The 15536-nt window shown below is 44.0% G+C and overlaps 1 protein-coding gene across 4 annotated transcripts in view; it reads left to right on the forward strand.

Annotated features, from left to right (window-relative positions):
• EXOC4 (exocyst complex component 4) overlaps positions 1 to 15536 on the forward strand; it is a 308957-nt gene that overhangs the window by 105334 nt on the left and 188087 nt on the right. Inside the window, exon 10 of one of the 4 annotated variants that reach the window (XM_053978846.1) lies at positions 6966 to 6998. The exons of 2 other annotated variants lie outside the window; for them this stretch is intronic. In XM_053978846.1, coding sequence (XP_053834821.1) covers positions 6966 to 6973 — 8 coding nt within the window. In that variant the 3' untranslated portion in view covers positions 6974 to 6998. Of the gene's footprint in view, positions 1 to 5741; positions 5817 to 6965; positions 6999 to 15536 lie in introns of those variants that run through there. One more of the 4 variants, XM_053978845.1, reaches the window with a different exon arrangement.

The following is a 15536-nucleotide window of genomic DNA, read 5'->3' on the forward strand; positions in this document are numbered from 1 at the left end:
TGCTTAGCAAGACCTTGATAAATACGTTGCTGAAACATTCCTTTTCTGTCTCCCATTTGATGGGAGTGTATAATCCTAATTTAAAAAACAGCCCAATGCAATTATCTGTTGGGGCTGAGCCATTTTCTTGCCTCTTCTGCAAATTTTATCCCTTTCAAGCTGAGGTTTCTCCAGGAAGTAATTCCACATCACAGGGGATGGCAAATTCCAGCAGAGACCTTCGGGGTGAGCGTGGAGGGAGCTGCTGCTGCTCTTGTACCTGTTCAGGGGGTAAAGAAGTGTTTAATCTCTGGCCCTGTCATTCTGCTGCCTCTAATCTGTGCCTGAAATCCCTTCAAAATGCGACATCTTTGTTTTTCAAGGAGCATAACAAATGCACCCCAGACAGCTGTATTAGCATTTGGGGTTTTTCCCTCGCAGCCAAGAGGTTTTTATCTTGATAACGTTGAAATGGAACTTTACAGTGGCAGAGGAGTAGGCAGGCTCAGAAAACTCTGCTTTTAAAGAGGGTTGAAGCCGTTTAGGTGAGCATGAATTAACATTTCCCTCAGTCTTGTAAAGGTCAGCCTTTAATTGAGATTCACCACGCTCAGCCCAAAGCCCGGGTTGCAGAGTCCTCTCTCCAAAAGGGAGGCACAAATTGGCAGCATAATCTCATCAGAGGCTGAGGTTAGGTGGTAATAAATCACTCAATTCAAAGAGAACGAGGCTGCCATGGAGCACAAAACACGCCAGATGCTCCAAAGACTTTTGTGGCTTCGAGTTGGAATAACAGTTGGAGGATCTGTGGATGACTTGAGTTTTTTCTTAATAAGGAAGAACTGTTGGGGAGAAAGTAATTTTTACCTAATTAAAGGATTAAAATGCTACACATTTGATTTAATGTTGGTTGTTATCCATTTTACACACACAGGAATTGGAGGTGTTGCTCTCCTGTGTTTCCATGTGTGCATCATAGATCAGAAATTATTGCCAAAAAAAAAAAAAAAAAAAAAGCAACAGCTTTCATAGATCCATTATTCCCTGCCTTTTGTGAGGAGATAAATGTTTGCTGAGGAGGTGATTCTCTTCTGCAGGATGAAGACAGAACTTTAATCAATGAAGGGATGTGATTTAGGGGTCTGAAGATACAAAAGCTGACAAGTTCTCAAGGGCTCTGTGGGCCGAGTGCATCAATTGCTGTTGGAGTTTTTGTTTCCCTCATGGGGAAGATTTTTTTTTGTTTTTTTTTTTTCCTGAGCTTTGAATCCTTCTGAGATTTAAAGTGGGCTTTTAAATCTCTTATCTCCTGGATTTTTGTTGTTTTTGAAGCTTGAATGGAATTGTCCATTCTGGAGTGGGTGGCTCCCTATGATGGTTTGGGATGGCAGCCTCATAATTTAAATTCTGTTCAAAGGTCCATCAGGTGGAGTCATAGGAGGCCATCATGTGCATGTTGAACCAATCTTTTAAAGGGGCTCATTTTGGTGAATATTCCAATTTAAATGGCCTGAGAGGTGTGAACTTGGATGCATTAATTGAAAAATTTTGGAGTGGACCACCTAGCACTGGGGAAACAGAACCTTCCTCTCCAACTGGCCCTGAGTACCTCTCCAGCTGGATAATAACAACGTGAGGAGTGGAGGCTCCATGGGGTGATCCTTGTGGTCAGCTTCCTTTAGGACATCCAAAAGGGTAAATCCATGTTCTCCTCCAAAGGGCAAGGCTGGACTTTGGGATCCATTTGAGTTATTCCAGGCCTCAAAGGTTATTTCTGAACCTGATAAATTTGGTGGAGTTGCACATCCCAGAGTGATTGAAGCTGGCAGTTGGCTCTCAGAAGGATCTGGGTTGCCTGAAGCAGGAGGGAAAGGTGCCTTGGAAGGGTTCCTTCAAAGTTAACTGCCATCAGAAAATGTGATTTTGGGCAAAATGAGAGACATTTCTCTGCCTTGGTTTCCCAGAGCATTTTGGAGTGTTAGGGCTTCTCAGGAGTCAAAGGATTGCCTTGACATGGTTTTTCTTTTGTGGATACTCCCTCTCTCCTCCTAAAATTATGAGGCCCCTTTTTCCTTATGACAAGGGGTCTCTTTTCATCAGTAGGTTTAGAGTTCCAGCAAATATCTGGTGCTGTCACAGAGTCCTTGGGTTTTGTGTCTCCAGTGGCAACCAGGGTTGCATTAATTGGCTCAGTTTGGGAGAGGAGTGCTCCTGTGAAGCCTCCTCCCCAAGAATTCATTTGATGACACACCAGGCAGAGATTGGTCACCCTGTATAGTCATTAATGTGCCACATTTGTGTGACTTCCTAAAGCAAAGAGGACAGGGAGAGTGTTCCATGTTCCAAGTGGTGTTTGCATCCCCCACATCAATGTGCACACCAGGGCCTGCATTTAAATTCACGTTCTGGATATCAATTTCCCAAATTTTCCCGCTTCCCTTGCCAGTCTTTTGAGCCTTGCAGTCACCACAAAGGCGGAGAAGTTGTTGAAACCAGATTTTTCTGTGTTTTCTCCACATACAACTCATGCAGCTGCCTGCAGGAGGTTGTTCCAAGCGGGCTGGAGAAAGCCAGACTGATTCTTTTTCCTCAAAACATTGGATGCAGCAAATCCTCACCGCAGATCTCATTAATGTTTTCATATTTCACTGTAATTACTTAATAATATAATACCAAAGCCTTGCTGCTCAGTAGCTGGATTTTTACATAATACCAAAAATTCCTGTAAGTGATTGGGGGCCTCGAGTACATCTGTGCTCCTCTTTGGGGATTTTAATTGCACGGATCGTGAGGTTGTGTTTGAGTTAATTGTCATCAGGAGTTACTGGATGAGCTCCCTCCAAACCCTGCATTCACTGCACCTCAATGGCATCGAGGAATGGGATTTTTGTGGGAACAAATGGCGCTTCCTTTGTCTGCTTAATGAATGTGGAAGTGATTTCAAACGGCCTCTTCCCTCACACGGCCCTTCCATAATATGGGGGATGTGTTCATATGAAGGGGGGAAAGCTGTAATTCCAGTAATAAATGGTTTACGGGCTCTCAGCAAGGGGAGATGCCAATTTGGCCTGACCCCAGGGTGAGGAGGGATGTGCCAGTGGATGGTTGTACAGAAATCAGTGTTGGTGCCTTTTTAGCTGCTGTGGAAATGTGAGGATTTATCTGGAGTTGCCTACAAGTTACTGGAACCGTAATTTAAATTTAAAGTCTTAAAGAGTTCAGGAGCCGTGATGTGAAATGGAATCATAAACTTGGAAAAGCTCTCGAAGATCATTGAGTCCAAGTGTTCCTCCAGAACTGCCAAGGCCACCAAGGTGCTGAAGGGCCTGCAGCATCTCCGTGCCCAGGAGAGGCTGGGGGAGCTGGGGCTGCTCAGGGCACAGGGGACCCGGCTGAGGGACCCCATCCATAGGGATCCGTGTCCACAGGGAGCTTCCAAAGGGTGGAGCAGGCTCTGCTCGGGGCCAGCAGCGGCACCAGGGGAACGGGCAGGGACTGAGCCCAGGAATTCCCCCTGGATGTGGGGCAGAACTTCATGGAACTCACAGAATCCCTGGGTTGGGAGAGACCTCCAAGAGCATCGAGCCCAGCCCAGCCCAAGAGCTCAGGCAGACCCTGGCACCCAGTGCCACATCCAGGCTTTTTAAACACATCCAGGGGTGGTGACCCCACCACCTCCCCGGGCAGCCATTCCAGAACTTTATCACCTTTCTGGAAAAGCTTTTTCCTGATATCCAACCTGAATTTCCCTGGGCTCAGCCTGAGCCTGTGTGCTCTGGCTCTGTCAGTGCTGCCTGGAGACAGAGCCCAAGCCCAGCTGAGCACAGGCACCTTTCAGGAGCTGTGGAGAGAGCTGAGGCCAGCCCTGAGTCTCCTTTTCTCCAGGCTGAGCACCCCCAGCTCAGTTCCTCACAGGCTTTGTGCTCCCAGCCCCTCTCCCTGCTCCGGACGTGCTCGAGCATCTCAAGGTCCTTCCCAAAGTGAGGGGCCAGAACTTCTGCCCTGGGCAGAGCCCAGAGTGGGGCTGGAGTCTCCTCCCTGGGACATTCCAGAGGCACCCGGGCACTGCCCTGTGCCCTGTGCTCTGGGATGGCCCTGCTGGAGCAGGGAGTGGGGCCAGTGACCCACTGGGGTCCATTCCAACCTCAACCATCCTGGGATTCCATCTCTGCAGTAACAGGCTGTGCTGTTCTGTGCATTGTTTCCATCTTTATTATTTCTCCACGTGAGTTAATTTCTAAGTGAAAGCATTTTGGTGCAGAAAACAAAAATAATTAACCACCAGCAACTTCTTATGTGATTCCCCTCTCTGACTTAAACCAACCTCAAGATATTCCTAAATGCAGTTCCTAAAATATGGATAAAAACTAATTCCTTGTGATCTTTCCTTCCTAATTAGTTCCCTGGAAGAGGGAAGTGCTGGAACTTTATTAGTGGTAATGGCTGGGGTATGTGTGTGTGAAGAGGAGATAATGCTTTGCAAGACACATTTCCATGTAAATATCTGACACTTAATTCACATCTCTTATCCCTAATTGAGGGGTTTGGTGTGGCTTTTGGTATTTTATGGATCTGGAAAAAAAAAAAAAGGCCCTTCCATGCTTGGTAAGTGAAGAAGCCAAACGTTTGTTCAGAGGTGTGATTAGCAGCACAGGTGAGCTCCTCTCACAAACACCTCAGGTCTCCCTTGGAGTTTCAATGGAGCAGTTTGGCATTATTCCATCAATCCCAGCAAACTGGGAACTTCTCTCTATTCTCCCATTGTCTTTGTTATTATATCCTGCATTGCTGCTGGAATATTCTCCCAGAGCCTCTCTGGAATACAGAATAGAGTATTACAGAGAAAAGCCAGGGGTGGGGTTTATTCAAATATTTATAGTTCCTTGTCCTTCTTCTTGTTTCAAGAACTCATTTCATTTATATAAGTTTATATAATTGATTTTATTGATTATTCCATAATTCTTTATCAGAGTCTATGGTTTTTATCCAGAATTTTCGACCTGTTCACACATTTGTGTGTCTGAGCTCTTCAGACCACGGGGCTTTGTGTTTTCATTGGCACAGGGGTTTTGGGGCTGGGTGGAAATGCTTCTGTGCCACCTGCACACCTCAGATCCACCTGGTCTCCTGCAGCTATGAGGTGTTTGTGTCTCTAAAGGCTTTATTTTTATGACTTTTGTAACTGGAGGATCCAATTTAGGAATTTAACAAAGAGTCACCTGCTGGAGCTTGGCCTTTACCTTTGTACGACAAAAGATGCTTTTCCTATATCAGGTGATGCAGCTGCAAAGCAGAAAGGGGAGAATAAATTTATTTTTCCTTCTGTTGAGTGGTCATAGGGATCTGAAATACAGAGATAAATCTGTTTGGGGCAGGAAAAAATATGGCATCTCTTGTCTGGGAACTTGAGAAGCAAATCCTCCATTCCCAGTTAAAAGTTGCTACAAAAAGGGAGATGAAGGAGTTCCAGGACTCAGAATTTTGTGCTTCTCTGCCTCTGCTTGGACTCCTTTGGAAAACTGGAGTCCTTGCACAGAAAACTTGGTAAAATAGTAAAAAATTATTTGTAGTAGTTGAAACATCTGTCATGAAGGACTGGCTTTTGCTCTACTCAAAGAATCACCATCAAAGGTATCAAGCAAAAATGATACAATCTGAATTTATAAGAATGGGAATTGACATTTAGGGTTTACTCTTGTACTCTGTGGATGAAACAGGCAAAGGGAAATGGAGTTAGAATTGATTTGGAATGATTTCCACAGAGACCAAAAGGACAAGGCAGACTCCCCTCCCGTGGACAACAGTTGAAGGGAATTAACAGCGTGGATCTCATTAGGATGGATTTAACACACTGCCAGCAAATTCCTGAGGGTTTGCTGTGGATAGGGGATCCCTGCCATGGGTAAGGATGGATCTGTCCCAGGGAAAAAATTCCAAACCTTAAGGGACATCTCAAGGGAATTTTGAAGCATTTGGAGTGTGGTATGCAAAGCTTCATCCTCTATCCAAGCTGCCATTTCTGATACCTCCCCTTTTATTGACTCTATTTACATTCTCCTCAGCCAGAAGTGATTAAAACCAAGTTAATTTGATTATATTCTCCTGGTTTAAGAGTGCACCGTGAACCCACTAGTAAAAGACAGAAGAAAACAGATTTTAGGTGGAAATTTCTTTCATTTCTTTTGTATTTTTTCATTCCATGCTATAATAGCACAATCCCTGTCACCTTAAAAAACATCTTAAAATGTAATTAGTGTAATTTATCCAGGGGACACTTGGATATCTTCTCACTAGTAAAAATCAGTCCCAGGCTGCCTTTCTGGCCTGGTTTAATAAATGAATCTGATTTCTCAGGGCTATGCAAAATCTGCTTTAGGTGGGAACCACAGTGATTGTGTTGGGCTTTTTTTTTAAATGTTTGTTAACTCTGCTTTTAGTAGATACAGAAAATCAGAGAGAACCATGTGAAGGTTTGGCTTGGAAGGGACCTTAAAGATCATCAAGTTCCAGCCCTTGGCATGGGCGGGGAACCCATAAAATCACACGGAATTAAATCACAGGAGATTAGGAATGAATTTCCCTCTTTTCCCACTGGAATAAAGGAAATCCACATCAATCCCACCTAATTTCCTTTTTTTTTTTTTTTACTGGTCTGGGAGGTTTTCTTGGAAATGTTCAGAGCAAAGCCCTGTTGGGTTGGTGAGTTGGATGATGCATTAACCAGTTCTTTCTCAGCTTGTAGGAAATCAGTTGTGTGAGGGTACAACCATAAATACCTTATTGCCAGGACCAAAAACACTTCATTTTATCTTTTTTTTTTTTTTTTAGTCTTTTTTTCCTCTTACTGGATGTAGAAACTTCTGAATTAGTCCAAGCCAAGCATAATCCATGTCTTGTGCACTGAGTCATTAAAACAAAGTCATGCCAGACAATTGAATTAAATGTGGAGGAAGAAGATTTAAACATCTTTCTCTCTGTTTTAATAGGAACTTGATGAAAATGGCAGTGGATAAGCAAATTATAATACATTTGGATGAAGAAGTGGCAAGTTGGAGTGAGAGGTTGGAATGTCTGGGTGGGAAGTTAATGATGCAGTTGTGAAGCAGAATGAGGGGATGGATGTGGTGGATGTAATACCAGGGAAATTAAGCAGGTTAATTCCAAGCCTTGCTGCAAGATTTCCATTACTCTGCACTCTGAGAGCAGTTTATTACAGTTATTTAATGTGTTTAACCCACTTAATGCTTTTGGATCGTGCTTATGCAGAAAACCAGAGGATGGAAGTGTTTTAACTTCACTTTTTCTTTTGCAGAAAAAGGGATTTTGTTTCTAATTTGAAAATAGCTACATATGGCACACTCAGTGTCCATTTGCTGATATTTCCATGGAGAGCACAGCAGGGATTTAAGTGGAAATATTTACCTGGAGAAAAGGGCTCTGCTTGGCTTCCAGACTGCTTTCCAGTGTGGTCTTTATTTTATTTGTTGCTAAGCTTCCTCCTTTCTCCTGTTTCCTTCATTCCCTCTCTTTCCCCCCAAGAGTTTTCAGCCTGGAGAAGAAAAAACTCCAGGGAGACCTCAGAGCCTCTTCCAGGGCCTCAAGGGGCTCCAGGAGAGGGACTTGGAGAAATCCTGAAAATTTGGGTGCATATTTGGATGGTTTTTGTTTCTTCACTAGAAGTGGAACTTGACTTTCGAGGTCCCTTAACTGACCTGTTTTTGCTTTAAAAATGCTTCAATTTCTCCTCAGTGTCTCAGAAATATAAATATCCTGAAGAGATATAAATATAAATATCCTGAAGAGATATAAATATCCTGAAGCAGCTCTTAGGCTGGGATGTTTGTGTTCAGGTTTGGCTGAGCCCTCAAAACTGGGGGGAAATAATTTTATTTATTGTGGTGCCTGGTCTTTTAAGAAATACAGGGACAGGCACTGAATTTCCCTGGGTGAATGCATTGAGTGGTCAAGTCTTTCATGCAATTTCATGTCCTGGAGGTCTCACCATTTTTTAGAGACCCAAAAGTTGTTGGAACTGATAGACTTTGGAGACTGGGCAGCCTCAATAAATAGAAATGCATTTGCCTTGCTTTCTGTAGAAATCTCCTCAAAATCCAAGGTAATGTTACAACTTTTTACCTAACAAGTTTTATATGAAATACATAAATATGCTTTTAGTTAAGTTTTTGTCAGCATTCACAAGGGAGCATTTGAGACAACAGAGAAATACGTACATTGGGGGATGAAATTGATATTTTAGGGAAAGAAATAGGTATTTAGGGGCAAGGAATATGTACTTTAGGGCAAGAAATGGGTATTTTAGAGCAGAGGAGGAGAAGAGGAGGCTGCTGGGCTGGCAGGTTATGGAGCACAAGCCTTTCACACCTGTGGAGTCTGTTCTGCTCTTCCCTAAAAGTGCTCTTAGGCAGAACCAGATTTCTTCCCACAACGTGGGTTTCAAATTAAGTTGAGTGGATATTGCTGTTAGGGGTTACTCAGGAAAACTCATCAAGAAATTATCCATATTCACACCTAATTAAGTCAGGAGGAGGGGATGGTTTAGATGTCAGTGACACAGGTGCCTGCCTTGGTCTGGAATGATTTTGGTTGTGCTCTCAACCATCTCCCAGGATCACCTGAACTATTTAGGAACAACCTGATCCATGGAGATGGATTAGGAACCTGCAGGTGTTTTGTGCTCCCAGTCCATACCCCTGAACTGGCACTTGGATTCACTGCTTGAGCATGATCTTGGCTTTTCTCCACACCACAAATCAAAGGCTTTTGGGTTTTTTAGGGTTTCTAACAGAGCCTGCCCTTGAGGTGGTTAGTGCTGGGCTTTTACAGAGAAATCCTCTGCTTTTTGAGCACAGCTGCTGCTGTTGGGTGAAGGTTTTCACAGATCAAACCAGCTGTGCAGAATTATTTCCCCAGTGAGACCAAAGCACCCCCATGCTTTCAGCTCTGCTGGGAAATTTCAGTGTATTGGAGAAGGGAAGTATTATTAAAAAAATAATAAATCTGTTCTTCGACAGCACTAGCAAACGTTCCTGGTTTCTGAGAAGCAAGAGCTGTGTGTATTTACTTGGACTTTTTCTATTTGATGCCTGCTTCTGACATTCTGGACATTTATGGATGCATTTGCTTTGTCTGGCTTTCAGAGGAGGAAGCCATCTGGTACTGTCAGTGTTATTGGATCACCCTTCCAAAAACAAAAGGAGATTTTGCTTTTCATCTTCCATTTGAAATAGCTCATTAATTAAAAATATACTTGTTGAGAGACATAATACATTAAAAATATAGATAAATATATATTGGGAAACATAATGCATTAGGCTGTGATCTTGAATTATGCAGGGGAGGGCACAAGCCAAGGAGAGAAGTTGAAACCTCACTTGGCAGCAAAATCAGACCATGAAGTCCTGTCAAACACTGCACATAAAGAGTGCTGGGGACAGAGGGAAGGAAGGGGAGGCAAAGCTTTCCCTCAGTTCTCTGCACTTCGTGCTGGAGTTGAGCATCATTTCCTACCAAAGGGCAAAACCCCAGACGTCTTCATCTTGTGTTTCTGACTTTCCTGGTGGGTCGTTCTCAGCTGGTTGCCTCGACAGCTTCTCCTCAAGCTGATAAATGAGGGTTGCATTGTTTTTATTACCCTCAATATGTTGTCTACTGTGCTGTTAATGCTCAGTGGCAGGAGAAATTCCTGCTCAAGCTCATGCAGGGAATCGCTGAAGTATCCAAGACTCCCCAGAAGCAGATGTGAGGGATCTGATTTTCTCTGCTTGTTAACTCATATACAGAAGATGAAAATTAATCTTTTTTTGCTCCAGAAATTCTTGAGGTTAAGGCCATAGGTTCATCCTGACAGCTGGCAGAGGGTCCTTAATGGAATTGTGAGCCAGGCTGCTGCAGCATCTCTCCCCTTCCTCCTCCAGGGCAACGAGGTGTGAAAATTGGGAAAATTCCTCTTGTCCTCATCTGGGAACACGACGCTCTTTCAGACAGGAGATGTTTTATACCTCTCTCTCCCAGGATTTACGTGAGCAATGGACACGTTTTATGGCAAGTCCTACCTTGTTTTTCCTCTGTCCCTTGCGTTCTTTCCCCTTTGGGATGGAGCTTGTCCTGGTAACCTGAGGAGGCACTGACCCCACACGCCCTGGTGAGGCTTTATCTGCCTCTGGAACTTCTCTGTCACCCCCAGCCTTACCGTGAGGGCTCTTTTTGCCACCACCTTTTTTCCCTTTATCTCCCAGCCCGCGCGGTCGGCTGGGGAGCGCGATCCTGAGGGAGAGAGCTGACTCCATTTCCCCACTGTCCTTTTGATGCCATGTTGGGACTACCTAAAAACAGGGAATAAATTAAGGGAATAAAACAAATTACGTGAATAAAAGCAGTTGTATTTACTGAAGGGCCTCCAGGTATATTTAGGGCAGATGAAGCCCACCCAAAAAATGGAGCAAGGGTCATGGGTTTTCACACTTTTATAAGTTTGGTCCATTTGCATATTGGGGGTTAATCTTCCAATTGCAGCTTCAGGTAATGAAGTTATTTAACCCCCAATTTGCCGCCCCTCAAACTCACTTTTATTTACATTTCTCAGGGCTTGAGACAGTGAGGTGTCCTTGATTCCCAGGTCTAGAGAGGAATTATTGTGTCTAACCAAAAGGGGAAAGCAGCGGCTGACACGGTATATGGAGTTTAGAGTCATACACTGAAGAATTGCAGGATTGCAAAGAAATGAAAAATATTGTGAAAAGCGCCAATCACTTGTTCTTAGAATTTTTAAAAGTTTAATAATAATAATAATAAAATGGCTATAAAAATAGTAATACAATTAGAGTAATAAAAACTTAGAGTTAGGACAATTACAGGACAATAAAAAACAAAGAATTTCAGATGTCCGGATGTTTTGGGCACTGAGCTGCCAAAAACATGCCTTGTGAACAAAGGAATAACCCTTAAAAGCAACAGCCTGTTGCATATTCATATATCTCATACATGATGCATAAATTCCTTGCAAATTAAGCATTTTTCTGGTTTTTCTCAATTTCTTCCCCTTAATCCTGGTGGTTCCATAAAGATGGAAAGAAGGTGGAAGAATGCGTCTTTTCTGATAAGGAGGCTGCAACTCTTTATGTGCCCTGTTGCTGTTATCTCTGTGCAGAGAGTTCCTTGATTATCTCATCCCTTTTCTTGAGCTAGTAAAAAATAATAAAATATCGCAGTTTCAATTTTAACGTTATGTCGTAACCTAAAACTGTATTTAACACACTGCTTAAAAAGAATTAATACAGTATTACAAAATAACCCTCCATAACACATAGAGTATTGGATTTAGTATTTGCGAAGAGCCAATCATAAAATACGCGTTTTTCACAATATAAAAGCTAAAATCGAACGGCAGCACTTTGAGCTCTGTGGTTGCCGGGGAATGCCGCCATCTTGAGGAGGGGCCCTGTTGCCATTTCCTGTTTCTCTCCCTATCAGTGGGCGCCATCTTGGGAAGGGCACTGCTGCCATTTCCCTTTTCTCTCCCTCTCCATGGGCGCCATCTTGGGAAGGGCACTGCCGCCATTTCCCTTTTCTCTCCCTCTCCATGGGTGCCATCTTGAGGAGGGGCACTGCTGCCATTTCCCTTTTCTCTCCCTCTCCATGGGCGCCATCTTAGGAAGGGCACTGCCGCCATTTCCCCTTTGTTTCCCTCTATGTAGGCGCCATCTTGGGAAGGGCACTGCCGCCATTTCCTCTTTCTCTCCCTCTCCATGGGTGCCATCTTGAGGAGGGGCACTGCCGCCATTTCCCTTTTCTCTCCCTCTCCATGGGCGCCATCTTGGGAAGGGCACTGCCGCCATTTCCTCTTTCTCTCCCTATTAGTGGGCACCATCTTTGGGAGGGCACTGCCGCCATTTCCGCTTTCTCTCCCTATCTGTGGGCGCCATCTTGGGAAGGGCACTGCCGCCATTTTGGGGTCTCCCTGTTCCCGTGGGGTTCCCGAGATTTAGTGATTTTGTATCCAATGATTATTTACTTTTCCATTTTTGCCTGTTGCCATTTCGCTTGCTGTTTTTTTTCATTGATATCAACTCATAGTCATTGCATATTGGTGGAAGGGGATTGGTTGAATTTAAGTGGAGGTAACTTATTTTAAATTGTCTTTAAATTGTCTTCATCCAAGACAAGGGGCTCCAAAAGAGCTGGAGAGTGACTTTGGACAGAGGCCTGGTGGGGCAGTAGAAGGGGAAATATATTCCCCCTGCCAGAGGGTCGGGTTAGATGGGATATTGGGAAGAAATTCCTGGCTGGAGGGTGGGGAGACCCTGGCACAGGGTGCCCAGAGAAGCTGTGGCTGCCCCTGGATCCCTGGCAGTGTCCAAGGCCAGGCTGGATGGGACTTGGAGCACCCTGGGACAGTGGAAGGTGTCCTTGCCCCTGCAGGGATGAGATTTAATGTCCCTTCCAACCCACACCATCCTGAGATTCCATGAATCCCATCACCAACCCCTAGGAAACATTTCACACCTTTGGGCAGTGTTTTATGATTTTTTTTTGGCAACACAGATGTCAGAGGAGAGGGAAGATTTATGACTCCAGTGGTAGAAAAACAAACCAAGTGAAGCTCTCTGCTCTTTCAGGACTTACTGATGGGTAGAGCTTAAATTTCAGGTCTATATTGTGCCCTCAATACCTGAGTGTATATATATCCAAAAAAATGAACCTATTCAGTTGGTAAACAACGTTCAGGAGGAATAAAAAGCTGCTCCATTGATGTGTTCTGTGTATTTGTATCTTTGCATTGTGTACTCCTGTGTTCTGGGACTGCTGGAGAAGATCTCGAATGCAGGGAGCATAAGTCTAATTATTTTGTTCACTAGAGGCAATAATTGGCTTGTTCAGAAGTAATGAGATAACTCAGATGTAAATTCGTTTTGGAGAGGGGGAATTTTAATAATGGATAATCTAGGAAATTATATCATGAATGAAAGAATACTCTGTTTATAAAAGGAACAAGTAGTGTAACTACAGAAGGTTGGGGCCATTTCAACTCATTCACAGCTGGAAGGAAAATCTGGGTGATTGCTGTTGACTCCTGTTTGAGCGCTGGCTGCTCTGAGCTCGTGCAGAGGGGTTTGAACAAGGCTCTTATCCTGTGAGTATTTCCAGCATTCAGGAACTTCCCTATGGAGAGAGTTTATGAGATGAACTTTATGGTGAAAGCACGTGAGGGGCCACTGTAAGTTTAAACCTTATGAACGTGTTCTGGTGAACAGAATCCAGACTTGAGCAGTTGTGTCTTGGTATTTTTCCTTTTTTTTTTTCCCGTAGCATTCCTCAGAACAGCCTTCAGGCAGTTTTGCTGAGCCAGTGTGTGTTTCCCTATAGAAACAGGGTTTGCTGTCACAGCTCTGATTTCGAAGGGCTGGGCTTGCTTATTTAATGTCACAGCTTTATTTTCCTGATTCTCAAGCAGAACTGCTCTGTGCTGATTCCACATCCAATGCTGGCTTCTATTGGAATAAATCACGTGGACTCCATTTCCCTCATGGTGGAAAAAAGCCATTCTTTAGTCACATAACTCCTTTTTATACAGTTTTTACAGACCTCGTGTGGGACTCCAGCTGGTTGGGAGATTTCTTACCAATCACTTTATTGATCAATAACAAGTTGTTATTCTGTAATGATTGGTCATGCAGACCCCTGGTGTGTGTGTGTGCAGAGAAAGCTGTTTGTGAGAGATAGTTCTCATTTTTCTATTTAATAGTGTAAAAATAGTTTATACAGGTGCTGGTTGTTTTTCACCCAGGAATAGATTGTTATGCTCACACCAGGATTGCTTTCCCATGGGAATTTGCAAAGGGCTAGCCACTAGACAAGGCCAGCCACTGATTCCAGGAGAGCAGGCTGGATTTTATAAGGCCTTTCATTTATAATTTTTCTACCTTGCTGCAACAGGCTTCCTCTGGGGCTCCTGAGGAGTCTCCATGCCTTGGACTTTCAGCCTTGGCTTAGTGAGCTTTGCTCTGGTGGAAGGTGTGGAATAAGATTGTCTTTAGGGTCCCTTCCAGCCCAAACCATCCTGGGATTCTGTGAACCTGCTGAAGCAAAGTGTTGGTGTCCCCAGGAGCTGTAAAGGTGAGGATGAGTTAGGTGGGCACTTTCTGCCCTCCACTTTAGCTCTTTTGTCTGTGAATTCAGGGAATTGAGCAGGGTGAAGATTTGAGATGCTTGTCGAATTATCTTGGATTTAATCAAAGAATATTTGTTGGCTTTTTTAGCACCCTTCTCCTCCTTTCCCCTCGCCTTTGTTTCACCCTCTCTGGAAGATCTGAGTTACGTGTCAAGCCCTTCTGGTTGGCCCTGTGCTGAAGAACTGTGGCTAATTTTAATCAAGCCTGAACTGTCATTCCGGTTCATCAATGTCACATTAGCGTCATTTCTCTTCATCAATGTCACATTAACAGTAAATCCCAACTCCCTGATTATTAAAGTGGATGGAAATCACAGCTCTGTGTGTGGCCAAATAGCTGCTCATCAGCAGGGTGCTTGATGGGCCCTGATGGTTTCATTCAGGCCTTAATCAAGGACTCTCTGTTCTGCTGGGTTTATCCTCGTGCTGTGGAGTCACATTAGCACCTGCACACCCTCCCTATTCCCGTTCCACTCCCATCTGGAGCAGAAACCTGGATTTCAGCTGAAGCACTGCTGGTATTAACAGCTTAAGCCCTCGGTGTAATGAGACAGAATTAAGAATTGGTGTTAAAGACTGGGAATATTGGGAAGGTGGGGAGTTGTTAGGGAAGGAGGATGAACAAATGTGTTTAGGGCAGAGCACTGGGATAAATCTGCACTGCCTCATTAACCTGGGGTTTGTTTGATTATTGCCTCAATTTCTTCCCTTTTCCCCGTGCTCTTTGCCTGTATCTCTGCCTTGCCCCATTCCCACAAGTTCGTCCCAGTTTTGTCGGGTTACAGCTACAAACGGTTGGTTGTGCCTGAATTTGTGCAGGGTGATCCACACTTGGCTCTGAAGGTCCAAGGTAAAGCTTAGGGGTTTTAATCCAGCCTAACCTTTGTTACTTCTGTGGGCTCTGTTTGTCTTTTTGTTTTCTCTGTGGCCAGACAAAAACTTCCACATGTCAGCAGAACGAGTGTTTTGGCAGGAATGAAGACGGGATGTGATTTTTGGAAGCACAGATGATGCTCAGGTTGGAGCTAGGTGGTCTTTAAGGTCCCTTCCCAAACCATTCCATGATTCCATGAGGAATTCTTGTGGCTCTGTTATTCCTCAAATCATCCCATGCTCTGTTGAATTCCCTTGAGGCTTTTGCCTGTGACCCTTTATTAAAGAATAATTTGCTTTTCCCCAGTTGGTACAAGAGATCCCAGTGCAGTGCAAGGAGCATTTTGGTAATTCATTAGTAATTAGCTGAAATTGCAAGTTAACCAGCAGTGGTGCCCAGTAGCATAACAGGAGAGGTGACAGGATGAAGCTGCTCAGGCACCAAATAAAATTCCTATGATCCCTTAAGTTTCTCCACACTTAGAACAGTATATTT

The sequence above is a fragment of the Vidua macroura genome, chromosome 5 (assembly GCF_024509145.1).
Source record: "Vidua macroura isolate BioBank_ID:100142 chromosome 5, ASM2450914v1, whole genome shotgun sequence".
NCBI lineage: Eukaryota > Metazoa > Chordata > Aves > Passeriformes > Viduidae > Vidua > Vidua macroura.